This window comes from Ovis aries, chromosome 6 (assembly GCF_016772045.2).
Source record: "Ovis aries strain OAR_USU_Benz2616 breed Rambouillet chromosome 6, ARS-UI_Ramb_v3.0, whole genome shotgun sequence".
NCBI lineage: Eukaryota > Metazoa > Chordata > Mammalia > Artiodactyla > Bovidae > Ovis > Ovis aries.
This window is the reverse complement of record NC_056059.1, coordinates 37,550,798-37,573,387: the sequence shown is the minus strand read 5'-3', so window position 1 is coordinate 37,573,387 and position 22,590 is coordinate 37,550,798. Positions and strand designations below refer to the sequence as shown.

The window sequence follows — 22,590 nt, the reverse complement described above, 5'->3', positions numbered from 1 at the left end:
CCATCTATTTCCCATGAAGTGATGGGACTTCATGCCATAATCTTCGTTTTCTGAATGTTGAGCTTTAAGCCAACTTTTCCACTCTCCACTTTCATCAAGAGGCTTTTTAGCTCCTCTTCATTTTCTGCCATAAGGGTGGTGTCATCTGCATATCTGAGGTTATTGATATTTCTCCCGGCAATCTTGATTCCAGCTTGTGTTTCTTCCAGCCCAGCGTTTCTCATGATGTACTCTGCATAGAAGTTAAATAAGCAGGGTGATGATATACAGCATTGACGCACTCCTTTCCTGATTTGGAACCAGTTTGTTGTTCCATGTCCAGTTCTAACTGCTGCTTCCTGACCTGCATACAGATTTCTCAAGAGGCAAGTCAGGTGGTCTGGTTTTCCCATCTCTTTCAGAATTTTCCACAGTTGATTGTGAGCCACACAGTCAAAGGCTTTGGCATAGTCAATAAAGCAGAAATAGATGTTTTCTGGAACTCTCTTGCTTTTTCAATGATCCAACGGATGTTGGCAATTTGATCTCTGGTTCCTCTGCCTTTTCTAAAACCAGCTTGAACATCAGGGAGTTCACAGTTCACGTATTGCTGAAGCCTGGCTTGGAGAATTTTGAGCATTACTTTACTAGCATGTGAGATGAGTGCAATAGTGCGGTAGTTTGAGCATTCTTTGGCATTGCCTTTCTTTGGGATTGGAATGAAAACTGACATTTTCCAGTCTTGTGGGCACTGTTGAGTTTTCCAAATTTGCTGGCATATTGAGTGCAGCACTTTCACAGCCTCATCTTTCAGGATGTGAAATAGCTCAACTGGAATTCCATCACCTCCACTAGCTTTGTTCATAGCGATGCTTTCCAAGGCCCACTTGACTTCACATTCCAGGATGTCTGGCTCTAGATTAGTGAACACACCATCGTGATTATCTGGGTTGTGAAGATCTTTTTGTACAGTTCTTCTGTGTATTCTTGCCACCTCTTCTTAATATCTTCTGCTTCTGCTAGGTCCAGACCATTTCTGTCCTTTATCGAGCCCATCTTTGCATGAAATGTTCCCTTGGTATCTCTAATTTTCTTGAAGAGATCTCTAGTCTTTCCCATTCTGTTCTTTTTCTCTATTTCTTTGCATTGATCGCTGAAGAAGGCTTTCTTATCTGTTCTTGCTATTCTCTGGAACTCTGCATTCAGATGCTTACATCTTTCCTCTTCTCCTTTGCTTTTCACTTCTCTTCTTTTCACAGCTATTTGTAAGGCCTCCCCAGACAGCCATTTTACTTTTTTGCATTTCTCTTCCATGGGGATGGTCTTGATCCCTGTCTCCTGTACAATGTCACGAACCTCATTCTATAGTTCATCAGGCACTCTCTCTATCAGATCTAGGCCCTTAAATCTCTTTCTCACTTCCACTGTATATTCATAAGGGATTTGATTTAGGTCATACCTGAATGGTCTAGCGGTTTTCCCTACTGTCTTCAATTTGAGTCTGAATTTGGTAATAAGGAGTTCATGTTCTGAACCACAGTCAGCTCCTGGTCTTGTTTTTGTTGACTGTATAGAGTTTCTCCATCTTTGGCTGCAAAGAATATAACCAATCTGATTTTGGTGTTGACCATCTGGTGATGTCCATGTGTAGCGTCTTCTCTTGTGTTGTTGGAAGAGGGTGTTTGCTATGACCAGTGCATTTTCTTGGCAAAACTCTATTAGTCTTTGTCCTGCTTCATTCTGCATTCCAAGACCAAATTTGCCTGTTACTCCAGGTGTTTCTTGACTCCTACTTTTGCATTCCAGTCCCCTATAATGAAAAGGACATCTTTTTTGGGTGTTAGTTCTAAAAGGTCTTCATAAAACCATTCATCTTCAGCTTCTTCAGTGTTACTGGTTGGGGCATAGACTTGGATAACTGCGGTAGTGAATGATTTGTCTTGGAGACAAACAGAGATCATTCTGTCGTTTTTGAGATTGCATCCAAGTACTGCATTTCAGACTCTTTTGTTGACCATGATGGCTACTCCATTTCTTCTGAGGGATTCCTGCCCGCAGTAGTAGATATAATGTTCATCTGAGTTAAATTCATCCATTCCAGTCCATTTTAATTTGCTGATTCCTAGAATGTCGACGTTCACCCTTGCCATCTCTTGTTTGACCACTTCCAATTTGCCTTGATTCATGGACCTGACATTCCAGGTTCCTATGTAATATTGCTCTTTACAGCATCGGACCTTGCTTCTATCACCAGTCACATCCACAGCTGGGTATTGTTTTTGCTTTGGCTCCATCCCTTCATTCTTTCTGGAGTTATTTCTCCACTGATCTCCAGTAGCATATTGGGCACCTACTGACCTGGGGAGTTCCTCTTTCAGTATCCTATCATTTTGCCTTTTCATACTGTTCATGGGGTTCTCAAGGCAAGAATACTGAAGTGGTTTGCCATGCCCTTCTCCAGTGGACCACATTCTGTCAGACCTCTCCACCATGAGCTGCACCTTGGGCTGCCCCATGGGCATGGCTTGGTTTCATTGAGTTAGATAAGGCTGTGGTCCTAGTGTGATTAGATTGACTAGTTTTCTGTGAGTATGGTTTCAGTGTGTCTGCCCTCTGATGCCCTCTTGCAACACCTACCATCTTACTTGGGTTTCTTTTACCTTGGGCGTGGGGTATCTCTTCATGGCTGCTCCAGCAAAGCACAGCCTTTGCTTCTTACCTTGGATGAGGGGTATCTTCTTACCACCGCCCTTCCTGACCTTCAACGTGGGATGGCTCCTTTAGGCCCTCCTCTGCCCACACAGCCACCGTTCCTCCGGTTGCTCCTCCCAGCTGCCGCCCCTGGCCTCGGACTTGGGTAGCTCCTCTCGGCTGTTCCTGCGCGGTTGCAGCCTGGCACTCTCGGCCACTGCCCCTGATCTCGGACGTGGGGTAACTCCTCTGGGCCGCGCTTAGTGCGCCGGGTCGCAGCCGCCCGCGCTTAGTGCGTCGGGTCAATTAGCTGTCAACATTTCTCTGTTTCATAATTTCTCTAGAAATGTCTCTGAAATCTTTTTAATCTATAGTTTCCCTTCTTTCTCTTTTTTTTTTTCAGCTTCTCCTGCTAATAAGAAGCCAGGTAATATGTTTGATAACCTTTCCCACTTTCTGAACTTTGCTGAATGCATCCCAATGATGTCATTTTTAAATAGTCATCTGTTTCCTATAATTTCTCTAGAAATAGAGATTTCATCAGGTTCAAGTCCTACTGATGGGGAAGAATCCTCCACAGGTGACGGAGGAATGATGGTCCAACTGATTGATGGTTAGTTCTTTTTGGTGTGAAAATTCCCTTATTTTTAAAAGATGGCTTAAATTGAAGTCTTCTTGAGGTTAAGTGGTTCACATGTTGGTAGAACAAACTTTCAGTCTTTTGATTCTCAGTTCTCAACCCCTTTTATTGTATCTTATAAGCTCAACATTCAGAAAATGAAGATCATGGCACCTGGTCCCATCACTTCATGGGAAATAGATGAGGAAACAGTGGAAACAGTGTCAGACTTTATTTTTTTGGGCTCCAGAATCACTGCAGATGGTGATTGCAGCCATGAAATTAAAAGACACTTACTCCTTGGAAGGAAAGCTATGATCAACCTAGATAGCATATTGAAAAACAGAGACATTACTTTGCCGACTAAGGTCTGTCTAGTCAAGGCTATGGTTTTTCCAGTAGTCATGTATGGATGTGAGAGTTGGACTGTGAAGAAGGCTGAGCGCCAAAGAATTGATGCTTTTGAACTGTGGTGTTGGAGAAGACTCTTGAGAGTCCCTTGGACTGTAAGGAGATCCAACCAAGGATCAGCCTTGAAGGAGATCAGCCCTGGGATTTCTTTGGAAGGAATGATGCTAAAGCTGAGACTCCAGTACTTTGGCCACCTCATGCGAAGAGTTGACTCATTGGAAAAGACTCTGATGCTGGGAGGGATTGGGAGCAGGAGGAGAAGGGGACGACAGAGGATGAGATGGCCAGATGGCATCACGGACTCGATGGACGTGAGTCTGAGTGAACTCTGGGAGTTGGTGATGGACAGGGAGGCCTGGCGTGCTGTGATTCATGGGGTTGCAAAGAGTCGGACACGACTGAGCAACTGAACTGAACAGAACTGATACTATTAACAACTTACTGAGTGATTATATTGTACCAATTAACTCTGCTAGGAATTGCATGAGATGTGGCTGTACCAATTCTCAAAGTTACCCAAGCCCTAAATCCAGAAATCATCCTAATCTTCTCCACTTCTCTTACTTCTACTGAGTCCTATTACTTTTATCTATTTAACATCACTTTTCTTTGCTCCATTCTTTCCATTCCCCACAGCTACTGCTTTAGTTTAGACCTTTACTGTTGCTTTTATGGACCACTAAAATATCTTCTTGAAGGTCCCCTCCTTCACAACAATCTCGCTTCCCTCAATCCACCTCTGCCTTATCAACAAAAGATTTTTCCAAACTTCAATTCTAAATATATTGTTTGTCTGCTTTAATCTTTTGGGATTCTCTCATTTCCACAGTGGAGTCTGTACCCCTTAGTGCAGCCTAAGCCCCTTCCCTCATCTGGCCTTTGCCTCTCTGACCAAACTCATCTGTCCCTACATCCACTCACTATATTGCAATCTATTGAATCACTGAAGTTTTTTCAACGTGCCAGCAAGAATACATAGCGATTAAAAGTAGAGTCTAGAACTGGACTTGACTTTGGTCCTTCAGTTCAGTCGCTCAGTCATGTCCGACCCTTTACAACCCCATGAATCACAGCATGCCAGGCCTCCCTGTCCATCACTATCTCCCGGAGTTCACTCAGACTCACATCCATCGAGTCAGTGATGCCATCCAGCCATCTCATCCTCTGTCATCCCCTTCTCCTGCCCCCAATCCCTCCCAGCATCAGAGTCTTTTCCAATGAGTCAACTCTTCGCATGAAGTGGCCAAAGTACTGGAGTTTCAGCTTTAGCATCATTCCTTCTAAAGAAATCCCAGGGCTGATCTCCTTCAGAATGGACTGGTTGGATCTCCTTGCAGTCCAAGGGACTCTCAAGAGTCTTCTCCAACACCACAGGTCAAAAGCATCAATTCTTTGGCACTCAGCCTTCTTCACAGTCCAACTCTCACATCCGTACATGACCACTGGAAACACCATAGCCTTGACTAGATGGACCTTATTCGGCAAGTAATGTCTCTGTTTTTCAATATGCTATCTAGGTTGGTCATAACTTTTCTTCCAAGGAGTAAGCGTTTTTTAATTTTATGGCTGCAATCACCATCTGCAGTGATTTTGGAGCCCCCCAAAATAAAGTCTGACACTGTTTCCACTGTTTCCCCATCTATTTCCCATGAAGTGATGGGACCGCATGCCATGATCTTCGTTTTCTGAATGTTGAGCTTTAAGCCAACTTTTTCACTCTCCTCTTTCACTTTCATCAAGAGGCTTTTGAGTTCCTCTTCACTTTCTGCCATAAGCGTGGTGTCATCTGCATATCTGAGGTTATTGAGATTTCTCCCGGCAATCTTGATTCCAGCTTGTGTTTCTTCTAGCCCAGCGTTTCTCATGATGTACTCTCCATATAAGTTAAATAAGCAGGGTGACAATATATAGCCTTGATGTACTCCTTTTCCTATTTGGAACCAGTCTGTTGTTTTATGTCCAGTTCTAATTGTTGCTTCCTGGCCTGCATACAGATTTCTCAAGAGGCAGGTCAGGTGGTCTGGTATTCCCATCTCTTTCAGAATTTTCCACAGTTTATTGTGATCCACACAGTCAAAGGCTTTGGCATAGTCAATAATGTAGAAATAGATGTTTTTCTGGAACTCTCTTGCTTTTTCCATGATCCAGCGGATGTTGGGAATTAGATCTCTGGTTCCTCTGCCTTTTCTAAAACCAGCTTGAACATCAGGAAGTTCACAGTTCACGTATTGCTGAAGCCTGGCTTGGAGAATTTTGAGCATTACTTTACTAGTATGTGAGATGAGTGCAATTGTGTGGTAGTTTGAGCATTCTTTGGCTTTGCCTTTCTTTGGGATTGGAATGAAAACTCACCTTTTCCAGATTCCCCCATTTATTAGCCATCTACCCCAAGACATACTTACCATCCCTGGGCCTCATTTGCCTCACCTGTAGATGGGAATAATCTCATAGAATTGTTTTCTGTGTGAGAAGGATAAGTAAAATTGCACAAATGAAGAACTAGCATGAGAGAACTCAGTGAATACTAGATGCTGTTGGTATGTTTTCTGTATGTTTCCATATCCTTTAAACTCATTCCCAAGAATGTTTTTTCTCTTCCTTCTTGATAACATCTTATCTATGTATAGTAAATTCCTATTCTTATGTCACAGCCTGGCTCCATTGCTCATTTGTCATTTAGAATTAAAACACCATACATTCATAGCACCTCTAAACCTTGTATATATTTTGACTCCTCTGCCCCAGATCCATCTACACAAGCATACATGCTCAGTTGCTCAGTCATGTCCGACTCTGTGACCCCGTGTACTGTAGCCCACCAGGCTCCTATGTCCATGGGATTTTCCAAGAAAGAATATTGGAGTGGGTTGCCATTTCCTCCTCCAGGGGATCTTCCTGACCCAGGGATTGAATCTGTGTCTCCCGCAATGGAGGCAGATTCTAAAATTTTTAAAGACGAAGACAGGATCTGTCTTGTTTTTGGCTCTCCTTCCTAGAACATTTGCTTTCCATTGTCCTGGGTCGGTGGACAGTTTAGTAATTTAAAGTTTGGCAAATTGAACTAAGATGAGGTTAAGCTGAATTTTTAGAGCTTATCCAATTGTCTTTACTATGAGTCTATATCTTTTAAACAACTTTTCTAAAACCAAAGACAATTTATCCAAAGCATCTAACAGGGTGACTGGCACATATGCTTAAAACTAGTATTTATTGATTTTTGGTTTCTCAGGTAGACTTTACAGTCAGAGGAAGGTTTAATGACTGGACAAGCAGAATATGCAAGCTATTAAGCTAAGTTTCTCTTTGCAAATTAAAAAATCCAGTACTTTAGTTTATCAATCAGTTTCTTGTGTGTCTGGTTTCCATGAATCATTTCTATAACAACAGCTCACCCTTGCCAGCTCTAATCATTGTTTTCTATACCCATGGGAAAAAAATTAAATGTGAAAATGAACAGAAAATAGGTATACAGAAGCCCAGGAAAATACACTGAGGTGACATTTCTTATACAACAGAAAAAGACCATATAAGTAGATAGTCTAAAGTGGTTTATTTTACAGACCAAAAAGTGCAACCTGCTTCTCAGTAGCAGGATTCTCAAAAACTTAGTATAAATTTTATACTCAGCAATATATCTCAGGAAATATATTCTATAAATTCTGACATTTAATTATACCAAATTTATGAGTCACTATTTGAATATATAAAATAATTGATTTTAGAGTATTAATTGCTTATTAGCTCCTATCTTTTATTATTCAGTTTCTTTTTCTTTTTTTTTTACTAAACTAATCATGTAGGATTGTATCTGATTACAATAAGTTTTCCTTCCTTTCAACATAGTGAAAATTTGTATAATTATGAAAATTTTAAATAGTTAAATCTCTTGCTATTTATTTTAATTCAAATCCAGTATATTTTTATATATATTCAGAACTCAAACTATTCATCTTCATCTTAACCTTCAATTAAATTCCACAATGCAAACCTCTTGGCACTAGAACCACAGTTCATGTTTATTCAACTGAGCTTGTGTCTTGAAAAAGTGTGGAATTTCGGGAGTTTTCTGGTGAGAATCCACATTCTGACATCACTTTGGCCATGACAGTGATTGGCTGTGGGAAGGCAAAAAAGAGTTTATAGCCCACAAGAGCAAGTGAATGAGTGAGTGAGAGAGCAGAGAGAGTATTCAATCTGTGTTACTCACTCCTGGGAGCCTGCCTTCTCACTCCAGGACTGCAAAAGGTAAGGTTTACTATAACAACTTCATTGTCTTATAAATCAGACACTCTGCATTTCACATCTCTGGGGATGGTTTTGAACATTCTATTTAAATATAGATATTAACACATTGTAGAGAATTGCTATGTAATCTAACACTTGTTTATCATTAAACTAGTACCTCAGGTTTTAGATTCTTTTGAAAAGGCTAAGTTTATTAATCTATGCTTGTAAATAAGCTCTTACTATTATATACATTAACTAGAAAATTATGCTTTCTACTTTCTATCTCTGTACCTTACAGATAACTGTTTTTACTCATTCTAATGCATTCAAGGTAACCTAACTGGAATACTATTTTGCATTTATAAATGTACCTCGATGTATGTTGATTTCTCCATCAGTTGCCTAGTCTGTACTTCAGTTATAAACAATATTTTCCAAAATATATATTTGGTTTCAAAGTGTTAACATCTTATAGCTCTAAAATCCAAATGGAAAAATGCATAGTACTAGGGAAATAAATGATGCTGTTAGTTTATCATACTCTTCCCAATAAAAACTTGCAATTAGATTATCAAAACAATCCTTTAAAATTTTTTGAATTGTTGTCTGGGTTCGTAGTGGGCACTATAGAGGTCTTTTGCTCTTGATGAATCACAAAGTAAATAAAATAAGATTTATGTAGGCAGCCGATTGCTGCCTAGGTGAGTCACTTGGTTCTTTTTATATTATTCCTGTTGTATTTTCATCTAGTTGTTTTTAAGGTTTGTTATGAGAAATTTTATACTCCAAAATCTTTCTACAGTTCTATGTATTTACATTTTTAGCTGTTTAAGATATTGTGATTATTCCAACTCTTTTCATAAAGCTACAGAGCAGTAATCTTCCTGTTTGTTGGTGGGCTCCATCAAGAATGGCCAAATTCAAAGTATTATTCAGAGAACCTCAATAGCAATGAAAGCTTCTTAAACAGACAAGTCCCCTTCAGGGGAAAGTCTCTTTCTTCTCATGTGGCCATCAAGAACTAAAGTAGACAGGACTGTGAGCAAGTTAACAAGCAACAAAATCAAAGACCCACTCCACCACAAAGACAGGTGACAGAGGACGCAAGACAGCTTTTCCAGGCCTCTACCCTTCCCCTGTGTAATGTTTATTTTAGCTTCAGATACTCAATAAGGATGTGATAAATCATGACCAGTGATGATAAAATGCAGAATCTATTTTCAGATATAGTATATGACATGGATTTCATATCTTTTAAATATTACTTCTCCCAGTGTCTTTATGGGGAAATTCTGATCACCATTACATACTGCTCTTAAACATTGCCAAAGCTGTCACTCTGGAGGAGAACTCTCTCAGTTAAGTGTGTTGGTGGCTTTCAGCAAAGTTTGTTCAACTTTTATTAAATTAGGATTTTTATCAAACAGAATAAAATTAGGATAGGACTTCACGATTGCTCTCCTTTGCCTGTGAGAAATCTGTGTGGAACTGAGATCTTTGCAAGGCTGCAAACCCCATGACTGCTTACAAAACTACTCCTATTCTGAGAGTTGCATCTTCTATTCCTCCATAGAATCGACATGACTATCACCCTGACCCTGGAAAGGCCCACGTCCATTCCATAACAATCACACCAGTGATTATAAGCTTAAATGGAACTGGAGAACAATGTAATTTGAGGAAATTTGCCTCTGATATCCCAAGATGAACTCTGACAACTTTTCTCATAGATTTTTCCTTAAACGTGGATGTTAGGGTGCTACATGTTGTGAGAATGATATTTCACATATCATGGATTTTTCACACACATAAAAATTCAAGTATTCTAAGATAGCCATGGAAAAATGACTCTTAGTCTTCATAGTACAAACAAACTTTTAGTTTAAAAACTATATAGATGCTGGAAAGAGCCTTTAGGATAACTGGCATAAAAGTAATCATTCAAACGTATTCAAATTTTCCCTTAGTTTTTAATTATAAACAAAACAAACAGGTCACATAACTACACCAGCTGGTGTTCCATGTCAATGGTATTATAAGGCCTCCTCACCCCAATGTGAAACACACTAAACACTCAAACTCTGTCAGTGATGAAATGGATATTCATTTACAAGTCAGATCAGATAGGTTAAAACCAAATATGGAACTCATGATTATTCAAATAGATGGATAAAGTCTATCTTCTACCACTTACATAGCAGGAACAATTTTGAAACAAAAGCAGAAATTTGGTCCTAGCTAGTCAAAACTTTAATTGGACAAAAAATGAAAATTAAATACATCCCCTAGTATGTGAAGTATGTGAAGAAAAGGTACATTCTTAGTTTTACTCATTAACTTTACCACTTCATTAATTTCAGAAGCAATCACCAAAATGAAGACGGTTTTAATTTTGCTCAGCATTTTGGGAATGGCCTGTGCTCTTTCCGTAAGTTCTTTACTAAAAACCTATAGTTATTTCCATTTTTTGTCTTTTGATATTAAAGAGAGAATATATAGTAATTGATTGCTCTTTTAAACAGATGAAAAATTTGCATCGAAGAGCCAAATTAGAGGATTCTGAAGAAAATGGGGTAATTAATTTTAGCATAATTCCTTGGTTTGACTACACTTACTCTAGATTTATTGTACATGAAATATGAATATATCATTTATTGTGTTCATGCAGGTATTTAAGTACAGGCCCCGATACTATCTTTATAAGCATGCCTACTTTTATCCTGCTCTAAAACGATTTGCAGTTCAAGTAAGTATAAAAATTAATTTTTTCTCACTCCTTATAATTGAAAAGGGATTGAATTTAACTACAAAACACCTAAATTCAACTCTCACTGAAATTCAGCCAGAAAGACCACTTGCTAAAGCAGTCTGTTTTTAATATAATAAAGTTTATTCCCAAGTTTTCTTACAAAGCAGAGCTATACACGCACACAGAATAAACTCATTTGGGCCCAGTCTAGAAAGATATAATGAAAGCACACACCATGGAAGATCGAGTTCAGGTGTTTTGACTAATTCACTGACAAAGTGGACAATTTTATCAGTTGTTGACATTTAAGTCAGTGATGCAGCCACGAACTGCCATTTTATAGTAGATTCAATACTGTCATATAGCTGTTTTATATCCAATAATGTAGAGTCCTTTAATTTAGGGGGAAATGAATTCATAAACAGCAAAGACCATTACAAAATTCCTGATAATCTATGGTTTGCTGAAGATTTTCTTAACCTTTGACCTGTGTAATTCACTAGAATAAGAATGGCTCAAGAATGCAAAGGAAAGAGAGAAATTCATGAAGTGAACTAAAAAACTTGTGAGAAAAACAAAACATTCTTAAAATTTATAAACATACAAAAAATAACTAACCACTAAAAATAAGAGTTTCTGTTTATACTGGGTTACTACCTGTGAAGAGGGTTCTGAAAACTAGAGGGTGTGGTGCTGATTTTAAATAGACAACAAACCAGCATTGCGCTATTTTTATTACTATACAGTTTGGGTTCAGGGCACCAATTATGCACCATCTGACCCAGGACTTCTGAGACACTAAAAGCAGTCAGGACGCCGAAAACTATGCCTCAGCACAGTGGCTTGGCATAACATCCTGCCATATGTTGAGCTAACCCATTTCTAACTCATACAATGATAGGAAATGATCATTTTAAAGTATTTCTAGCACCATAATAATTATGGGGAATGTGTGTAGCCGCAGAAATATGAGCATGGTTGATACAAGCATTGTGGGTTTTCAGAATTGCCTTCCATTCTTTGGTTTGCCCATAAATAACAGTGCTCATTTGAAATTTCGTTGTCTTTCTTAAACTAAATGATAATATATTCAAATTTTGGACCACTTCCTCAACTTTTCTAAAATATCATATACTTAGAGATATTCCTATCTAGAAAATTTTACAGATATATACATATGGTCCAATTCAAATGTCCACACTGAAAAGATATTAGGAAAGGTTATATTTTTCCTTATTGATAGACCCAAACTTCATAGATTTTTAAGCAGATCTTTAATATTCAAAATTGCTACAGGCTATATGCAGTAAGGTCTATCTCAAGCAATGTAGAATTTGTAAATAAGAGAGTTGTTTTAAAATAGAATTCATAACGCAACATTGTAAATCAGCTATACTCCAACAAAAATTTTTAAAAAAAGAAAAACTAAATTAATTAAGTAAAATAGAATCCAATAAAATATATCTCACAATCTAACAGTCTGAGCTAGTATCAATGATCTACTGTTCCACTTTACAAAGTTTGATTTCCAAGATGTTTCTCCTTGCATGCCTATTTATATGCTTCCATAGCTCTTAATTATTCATTTTCTTAAGTCTATTAAGTATTTAGTACCCAGATTATCACCCCCCAAATCATTAAGCTTCATTGACTTTGAAATTCATGTTATATTCAGGTGGAATCTTTGTTTATATATAATCATTTCCAAAATACCAACATGCATGAAATACATTGACTGCCAGGCTGTCAACCTATTGCAGTTTATCTGCTTGGCTATAGAAATGGAAGTATAAATAAGGTTAATACCCTAAGCATTTTTAATTGAGGAAACTTTTTTTTATGATTAAAAGATTTGATTAGTCCTTAGTGTGTGAACTCTTAGACAGCAAGGACTTTATCTTATATTTCTTTTATCAGACTCATCTCAGTTATCACAGTACTTGACGTGGAAAAACTGCCCATATTTCCAACTTCTTCTCTTGCTATAATTCTGATTATTAGTACAACACCTGGAATGTGTCTTCTGGAATTGAATAAATCCAGTAAGGATAGAGTTTGGAAGGAGTATATGAAAGACTTCCAGAAGGATCTGTAGGACTTAGTACAACTTGGTAATAAGGCCTCACTGAAAGAAAGGAAAATAAAAAAAAATGCTGAGGCTTCAAGGCATTTCAAGCAGTTTTTAAATTGTCCTTAAATACTAATTGAAGAGTGATGTAGTTGACGTAGAATGGAAGCTAGGGGTGAGGAAGCTTGTAAAATGATGGAAACACTCCCACTGAGTATGATTTCAACACCTTTGAAATTTTTGTACCTTGAAATTTTTGTACCTTGTTTTATGTCCCTGGATAAGTTTCAGAGTTTCCTGGTTTATAGTCTATGGGAACTTGAATAGAATTTTTATCCTGCTGCTGTATGAAAATTGAATAAATCTTAATTACATTAAAAAAACACTCCTGCTGAGACAAAATATGCTACACAAATAAGCTGTTCTCTCTCTATATACTTTAACTAACAAATAAATAGCTTCAATAGAACCTTATGCTTGTTTCACCTCTGGGCTAGGGGAAAGCACAGCAATTAAGGTCACGGCAGTGGAAGAGGCAGTCTAATTGTTCTCTTTTCCACTCAAGGTTATTCTTGGCTCAAGGGGAGAAGCATTCCTTTCCTTGGGTGAATGGCGTGGCCACCTGAAGAATGAGCCCAACAGGCAGAGACCTGAGCAGTACTGGGACATAAATATTCCCTCAACTGATCTCTCACCCTAAGGTTCTTCTATAGCTATGTTTTCTAAGATCCACCGTACTTCACAAGTCACCAGAATCAAAGATAAACTTGCAGGGCAGAAAATGATAGAATCTTATGTTGGGTTTTTACTTATACCAAGGAGAAATAGTGGTTGCGGAAAAAGAAGGAAAATTCAATTGGGATTAGCATTTCCTTTTAAAAAGTAGCAGAGTTGGGACTTCTCTGGTGGCCCAGTGGCTAAGACTGGACTCCCAATGCAGGAGGCCTGCGTTCAATCCCTGGTCAGGGAACTAGGCCCTACATGCCACAACTAAGAACTGCAAATATACATAAATATTTATTTATAAATAAATACATAAATACAAAAATATTTTTAAAAACATAGCAAAGCTCATTAACTTTTATTTTTATATAGACTCCTTGGTTTAATTTATTCTCATTCAATATTGAGTGTTCTAGAGAAATGGTACTCATAAATTTCCTAAATAGGTAAATTAATTTTTCTTCTTATATAGCTTATATCTCTTGTATGAATTTTTCTCTCATAAAGTTTTATAGACACACACACTTCAATTTAGGAATGGCTTTAATTAGATTAAAAGGTACTAAAATTATATGCAAATTTAATTTCAAGTCAAAGTCTAATTTAAATTCACCAGAAGAGCTCTTCATTTAAGAAAATCATCCAGGTGGTGCTACTGATAAAGAACTTGCCTGCAGTGCAGGAGAAAAGGAGACACTGGTTAGATACCTAGGTTGGGAAGAGCTCCTGAAGGAGGGCGTGGCTACCCACTCCAGTATTCTTGCCTGGAGAATCCCATGGACAGAGGAACCTGGCGGGCTACAGTTCACAGGGTCGCACAGAGTCGGACACGACTGAAGCGACTTAGCACACAACAACTTATATTTTGTAATAAGTCTAATTATCATTTCATTCATATTTTATAAAGAAAATGAAACAATGATATCTATGTTATAGCTTAAGATTTGCCTTAACTGGTTGGAGAATTCAGCCATTGTGAGCTTCAGATTCCTTCTCTGTGAAACAAAAAAATTAGACTAGATAATCCTCTCATTCTCTCAGAGCTAAGTCATTCTGCCATTCTTTGCTCTAGTTTTTACATACAAAATGTTTCAACATATTGTCAATACTTTTGAAGTTAAAAATGGAGTATTTCAAAGCATATCTTGGTCACTGTAAAATTCCCCTTTTCCTCTAACCTCATTTTGTATATGTCTAGTCGCCTCATATCTTTCTCACAGTAGCTGAGAACGGTTCTAAGTAAATAAATATATATGTACATATATTCATATGTGTATGAATTCATGTATACATATTTTTTAGAGCAGTAGTGACTCATCTGAAGAAAATGGAAATGGTGATAGCTCAGAAGAGGAGGAGGAAGAAGAGGTAAGGAATTTCTGCAGTCTTTTTTTTTTTTTCCATAACAAACCAGGCAGCACAAAATAAATAGGAAACTAGTTTCCTGTAACTTAGACTCAGCAAATAGCCATTGCCAGCTTACCAACTGCCCTCAGTCTTCTATTTTGGAGAAGGGGGGTATTATTTAAATTAAAATGAACTAAAATGATCTGTTTAAAACACTATTACAGTTTGGGGTTAAAGTTATCTGTAAGCGGTACATGAATACAAAAGTATCTCCATTTTAAGTGGAAGAAATGTTGATTCTGAAAAAAAAGGAAGAAAGCATTATTTACATTTATAGATGGACAGAGGGTGATGGTAAAAGATAAATACATAATAATCCTAAACTTAGTGCAATACTTGTTTTATGTATTGCACGAAGTTTATAAGGACCGAACTTTAAAAATTCAATTTGATGAGTGGGTAGTATAAGAAAGTTAGATTCTCTACAGTGTTACTGTGATTCATCTGCCTTTTTTTTTTTTAATGTTTATTTATTTATGGTTGTGCTCGATCTTTGTTGCTGTGTGCAGGCTTTCTCTAGTCGTGAGTGGGGCTACTCCAGTTGCAGTGCTCGGGTTTCTCCTTGCGGTGGCTTCTCTTGTTGCGGTGAGCAGGCTCAGTGGTTGTGGCCCATGGGCTTAGTTGCCCTGTGGCACGTGGAATCCTCCCAGACCAGGGATGGAACCTGTGTCCCCTGAAATGGCAGGCAGATTCTTAACCACTGGACCACCAGGGAAGTGCCTCATCTGCCTTTCTTGACTCACACAGTAGGGTTGTTCTTTTTAATTGGAATTTCATATGTCTTTTTGTCTAATAATAAAATTCATGTCCTTGCAGAAATGCAAATACTCAAGATGTAGAAATATCTTCCTATACAGTACTACAAATTAGTGTAGTTCATGGCTAAAATTCATCTACATAATCTGGAAATTGTACTAACATGTTTACAGCTGACATCCTTGCCCATGCAAACTACTATTTAGGTACATTTTCCTGGATAGTCAATTATAGCTATCCACTGGTTTGAGAACCTTCTAAATTCAGGTATTCTTAGGTGCTATTTATGAAGGGACAATGACAGTCCAAAATGGATCATGGGTAAATGTCTACTATCCTGAAAACAAAGTGGTATGGGAATTTTAAAAGTGAAAAATAATTAGTTCAATTTTTTAAACCATAAAATAACATTTTCAGTACCATAATTTAAACCCAATAGCTTTTAAAGGAAGACCTTACAAGAATGTCAAGCCATTACCAGGAAAAATGCCACCCATTGCCTGGAGTTTCACATACTAATCTTATACAAGAACTAAGCTAGGGTAATCCATTTAACTACAGCTGTTTGCTGTACAGTGACTGTAAAATTGCCTTACCAACTAGATTTCCCAATTGGATTGCATACCTTTTGGCAATGGTTCTTCATTTGTTGTAATGGTGTTTGGGGATGGAGGGAGATTAAGAGTCCTTCAGGACTCTGATGAAATCTCACCTACTCAAATTTTCCCAACAGTCTGTGAACATTTCTAGTCCTCTCAGAACTTATCTGCAAACTCCCCGAGATCCAGGACACTTGAGACCACAGGTTACAGCCCCTGCTTTGAGGATGAACAGTGTTGTAATCTCTTTTGCATCTCTTCACGCTGCCCAGCTCAGTTTCTTATACATATTTAGTGCCAAGTCAATATTTGGTGGTTTGGTTTTAGAACTTCAGAGGAATAAATGCTCCAAAGACCATTCATTCAAAGTGATAATGGAAAGCGATGTGAATAAGACTTATAGTCTTCCATCCTGAAGAGAATTTAGAACTTCTTTTTTCCCCATCTCTTCTCTAAAATTTCATTGGCAATTTAGGTTAAATACAGAGTCCCCAGGAATTGTATTCCCAGGAACAGGTGCTTAGGCCTATTTTCTACTTGATGATCATACATTTTTTCCCCCTCTCCTAAATTATCCAGTCTCATATTTTAAAGTTTTATTGACACATTGGCTTCCGTTGTGGCTCAGCTGGTAAAGAATCGGACTGTAATGTTAGAGACCTGGGTTCGATCCCTGGGTTGAGAAGATCCCATGGAGAAGGGAAAGGCTACCCACTCCAGTATTCTGGCCTGGAGAATTCCATGGACTATACAGTCCATGGTGTCACAGAGTCAGACACGACTGAGCGACTTTCACTTTCAATATACATAACACAATTATCATAAGTTTGTAGATGATTGAAATTTCAGAAATCAAACACTGTAAGTATTACCCAGAACCTATAGAAAAAGCAGCACATGCATTGCATTCCATTCCATTCATTAACCAGCCCCCACCAAGGGCAAATGCTAGGATGACTCCTATCAGAAAGATTGTTTTTGGCTCTGTGTTTCATTCATATACACACATATATGTATGGAATCATGCAGCATATACTCTTTTACATGTAGTCTCTTTTACTCTCAGCTTCAGAGACTGACTCATATGATTCTGTAGTTGTAAACCATTTGTTCTCAATATCAGTATTTCATCATGTCTGTGTATCACAATGTGCTAACCTGTTGATGGGCAGTTAAGGAGTTTTCAGATTTGGCCTGTGACCAAAGAGTGCTGTACTCCTTCTGGTGAACACATGCATTCATTTCTGGCGGCCACTTTACCTAGACATGAAATGTGTATGTTGAAAGGTCTGCATATATTCATCCTGAGGAGATGTCACCAATAGCTTCCCACAGCTGAGATACTAATATAAACGCCCACTATCCCTGTAGGAGCATTCCATCAACTCTACATTCTCATCCGCACGTTTCTTTCAGTCATTTTAGTCATTCTGGTGGATTAATAACACACTCAAGGACAAATGACTGCTAATTTTTCTATTCAAAAAGATATTTGAGGCCTAGGGCTTCCCTGGTGGCTCCGATGGCAAAGAATTCATCTGCAATGCAGGAGACCTGGGTTTGATCCCTGGGTCAGGAAGAGCCTCTGGAGAAGGGAATGGCTATCTACTCCAATATTCTTGCCTGGAGAATTCCATGGGCAGAGGAGCCTGGCAGGCTATAGTCCATGGGGTTGCAAAGAGTTGAACATGAGTTGAAAACAGAGCCACTAACACACATCCACCCATTAAAAGTTTGACCTACTTTCCTTTTTAAGTCATTGCAGCAGGACAACCTTCAATAAAGTACCAAAAAAAGAAAGCATGTTGTAGGAGAAAATAGAGAATCCTGCGAATTGGGAGTCTGGGTCTGTGGTCACGACCCTGCTGCTAATGACCTGCCATGTCTTTGACCTCATGCTAGTCATTTGTCCCACTGGACCTCAGTTTTTTCACTTGTGAAACAAGAGTGAAGGACCCAATCATATATTTTCCTACCCAAAAGAGCTTTCCTCTTTCTTCCCTAAAAGGTTTAGTCTCTTGGACTAAAGCATATAAACATGAAAAATTAAATAAACAGTATGATGTTTGTGGAATATTTGACAAACTTAGCTTGGAGACTGTTTTGAGGCAGACTCTAGTAGTCCCAAGCGTTCACTGAAACAGTAAAATTTACATATCTATGAAACAGACATAGTTTGTTTTAGTAATAAGAAAAGCTAAATGTGGCTTTTGTTTGTTTGTTTTGAAGTCTTAAAATATAAGATGCCTAGTTAAAGTTATCCTAACATATAATCTCTTTTAAAATGCATTGAAATAAATTCACTTTTCTAGTACTCATTTAAACTAAATAAATTTTCTGTGTATGAATTCCTGACTTTCAATACTAGCTATGAATTACTTTGGGAGATTAACTCAGTCAACAGTTTATTGCCTAACAACAGGGAGTAAAGACAAAACAGTAAAATACTGAAGATGATAAAAATATTCATGGAGGAGTAGTGATTTTTAGAAAACATCTTCCTACAATAACATAATACATCAGTAAGAATTCATTGGAGTGTTCGGTTTCTTCATTTCACAGAAAAATCATGGAATCTTTTGAATACTGCACATAGCTCAGAACTGGCTTATATGTTAGCAGATGGAGTTTGAATTTAATGTATTTCTTGTTCTTTAAATACTCTTGAAAGTAAATGAAATACATTCACTTCTTTTTTCTTATAGTACATAAGACATGCAATTAACTTGTTTGAAGAGAGGAGGTTTTATATAAAAAAATTCCTTAAAATAAAAACAGCCTAGATTTAGTGTGGGCAATTCACATAAATCCTCCTTCTCATCAAAAAATCATCACGGTACAACAAAAGGGCTCAATTTTTCTTTTAGTTAGAAAGATATACTTTCATCATTCACCATAAGACTTTCGTTAATTATTTATCTCAGCTCACTTTCCTTTTCCAAAGAGTGTAAGTAATAATCTTACCTTACAAGGCTGCTCTAGGGAATAAGAAAATGTCTAAATTTCTCAGCTTATTTGTCAGCAAATACAATAATTATTGTACTATTATGTCATTGTAGTTATTAATAAGACTTCAAGAGCCTAAGCTATATATGGTATGATACCATACAGTCAGATGTGCTGTAATTATTACATAAATATTTTGAATTGATTAAGTAGAATACAGAAATATCTAAAACACACCATAGTGAGGTAAATAGGGTGAAAATACTTTGAATTCCAAGCAGTGACAACTGCAACTGGCATAAGAGGAAGCAGAGGTATCAACACTGGGCAACCAGATGGCTGAGGGAAACCATCAGCCATTGTTATTTTCCCAATAATGGTTCATGACTACAACAAATCTTGAGTCAACTTTCAGCTAAAATAATTTTTTTCTTGCTCTGGACATTTTCAACAGGAGACTTCAAATGAAGAAGGAAACAATGGAGGGAATGAAGATTCTGATGAAAATGAAGACGAAGAATCAGAGGCTGAGAACAGCACCCTTTCCACTACCACACTTGGCTATGGAGAGGAGATTACACCTGGAACTGGACACATAGGTCTAGCTGCCATCCGGCTTCCCAAGAAGGTAACAACTCCTCCAAAATGTTCAATCTGCTTTCCTTTCTTTACTGAAGTCTGAGGTTATCCTGACGCTATACCTACAGTATTTTATATTCTCTTCATTAACTTGATGAAAAAGTAAGAGCAGGTGCAATATCCCTGTTTACAAATAAATAAGGAGAGATCTTTCCCCAGGCAAGATCTCTTCCCATGTTCTTACACTGACTTTTCAACATTATCACAGAAGACTCAGGCCAAGCATCTTAGCAATGGATAAAAAGTGCTGAGAGATGCCATTGCATTTCTGGGAAGAGGTTTCCAAGGCAGAGAAAGTGGGTAGCAAAGTTATAGGAAACATCTCCCACAGAAAAGACTTATCAAGTGGCTTTTTCTCCATCAGCATCCAATGACAGAGGTATTCATTCTGGATTTAAAACCTCCACCAGTTCTTTTGTAAGTTAAACTGTTTTCAATTCAAAATTACATGTAGTACAAAGATGTCAGTACAGAAAGCTTGTGTTGGATGAAACAATGGCCTTAAGTTTTATGTTTTTCACACCTAGATTTGGATTCTTTCAAACTCTTCCTTATAGGCTGGGGCTACAGGAAAGAAGGCTACAAAAGAGGATGAGAGTGATGAAGAAGAAGAGGAAGAAGAAGAGGAAGAAAATGAGGCAGAAGTGGATGATCATGAGCAAGGCATAAATGGCACCAGCAGCAACAGTACAGAGGCAGACAATGGCCATGGCACCAGTGGTGGGGATAACGGAGAGGAAGACGGCGAAGAAGAAAGTACGGAAGGAATCACAGTGGCTGGAGAGACCACTGCTTCTCCAAACGGCGGGTTTAAATCTACAACCCCACCCCAGGAGGTCTATGGGACCACCCCACCACCGTTTGGGGAAACCACCACCCCTGGGGAGTATGAACAAACAGGCACCAACGAGTATGACAATGGGTATGAAATCTATGAAAGTGAGAATGGAGATCCTCGTGGGGACAGTTATCGAGCCTATGAGGATGAGTACAGCTACTATAAAGGGCGTGGCTATGACAGCTATGATGGTCAAGATTACTACAGCCACCAGTGAAGGCCCAGATTGGGATGAGTTCACCCCTTCTGGGATTTTGCGTGGCTACCGTTTTCAAAGTTCAACTCAGGAAGGTGCAATATAACAAATGTGCATTTTATAATATGGAATGGTGCTACTGTTCCAAAGTGGTTTTCTATAATTGTTTCTGCAAGTAATGAGCTTCTTATTGCTTTTCCCTACTATGTTATTGAAAGGTCGTAAATCAGGGCCATTCATCAAGTGGTAAACCAATGCATGAGACAGTGTGTGATTGAGTATTTTGAGGTTGTAGTCCTATAAATAGTCATTTTAATGTGTTTCCACTAACTGCTAAAACATATTCTGTGCAAGAGCTGCTTCTTAGAAGAGATTAGATTCACTAACATTAGTGACACTGTATACAATAAATGTGCAGTTCTTTAATCACACTATCTGTCACTGTATATTAGGTTTAATTATCACTGTCATGTATTTTTATGTGACCTGTATGTATATTGTATCTATGGATTTTATCACAAATAAAAATGCAACCCTTCAGATGTGTTATAATTATGAAGAAAAATGAGAGCTTCAGGATGGAAAAAGGTGAGACTGGAGGGAAGACAATTCAGCTACAGGACAAAAGTTTATTTTTGCTATGGTTTAAAACTCAGAAAGACTATAGACATTTTCTCATGGACAAATGAACTTGACTAAGATTTTGACATGTTTGTGGGCAGGGTCAGCCATGTATATCAAGATAAACAGCTTTTATTAGACTTGCCAGATTTTATAAATAAAAATGTAGGACACCTAAATTTGAATTTCAGATAAATAATGAGTAACTCATTAGCATAAGCATGTGCCATGCAATATTTGGCCTTTGTGAACTATTTGGGACATATTTGTACTAAATGAATAATTTATTATTTGAAATTTAAGTTTAATTGAATGTCCTGTGTTATATCTGGCAACCCCATACCTATTTGATTTGGTTTTAGGTAGGGTAGGGGTGCGATGAGGTAGAAAACTCTTACACATACATCAACCCATCATCTCCTTTTTATTATTAAAAAAAGCAAGCTTCAGAAAGGTTGGGTTGCATGGGGATGACCCAGAGAGATGTTATGGGGAGGGAGGTGGGAGGGGGTTCATGTTTGGGAACGCATGTAAGAATTAAAGATTTTAAAATTAAAAAAATAAAAAACTAAAAAAATAAAATTGTGATAAAATGCAAAAAAAAAAAAAAAAAAAAGAAAGGTTGGGTAACTAGTACATGAGCACCTAGATTCACCAATGGTTAACATTTTGCCACATTTATCTCTATTTCTGTGTGCCTATCTTCATATGTGTATATATTTTTGTTGTTGTTCAGTCACTCAGTTTTGTTCGACTATTTGCGACCCCACGGACTGCAGCATGTCAGGCTTCACACATACATATATACTTTGCCAAACCATTAAAGAGTGATTGAAGACATCATGGAATCATAATGCTTCACCCTTAAATACTTTAGCATTTAGTATTAGAACAAGGAATTCTCCTATATAGCTGCCATATCATTCTCATTCTCAAGAAATTCAACATAGATATGCTAATATTTTCTAATACACAGTCCATATTCAAATTTTCCCAGATTCCCATAATATCATTTATTGCTAACTCAGTAAATTCTCACAAAATCAGGTAGGTTTTACTGTCATTGCCAATATTATTGACAAAGGGGCTGAGGAACAAAGAGGTTAAGCAGCTTGTACCAG

General features: G+C 37.8%; 1 protein-coding gene across 1 annotated transcript; it reads left to right on the top strand.

The window, feature by feature from the left end:
- Nucleotides 1-7,880: 7,880 nt before the first annotated feature.
- On the top strand, nt 7,881-21,549 carry IBSP (integrin binding sialoprotein). The gene is made up of 7 exons (XM_004009717.5): nt 7,881-7,945; nt 10,288-10,355; nt 10,450-10,500; nt 10,596-10,673; nt 14,770-14,835; nt 19,630-19,803; nt 20,372-21,549. The coding sequence occupies exons 2-7, from the start codon at nt 10,302-10,304 to the stop codon at nt 20,867-20,869; spliced, it is 921 nt and encodes a 306-aa protein (XP_004009766.1). The 5' UTR covers nt 7,881-7,945; nt 10,288-10,301; the 3' UTR covers nt 20,870-21,549.
- Nucleotides 21,550-22,590: the final 1,041 nt, after the last annotated feature.

Coding starts and splice junctions, on each gene's coding strand:
- IBSP (XM_004009717.5), top strand. CDS start 10,302: ATGAAGACGGTTTTAATTTTGCTCAGCATTTTGGGAATGGCCTGTGCT. Junction 10,356..10,449: donor GAATGGCCTGTGCTCTTTCC/GTAAGTTCTTTA, acceptor TCTTTTAAACAG/ATGAAAAATTTGCATCGAAG. Junction 14,836..19,629: donor AAGAGGAGGAGGAAGAAGAG/GTAAGGAATTTC, acceptor CATTTTCAACAG/GAGACTTCAAATGAAGAAGG.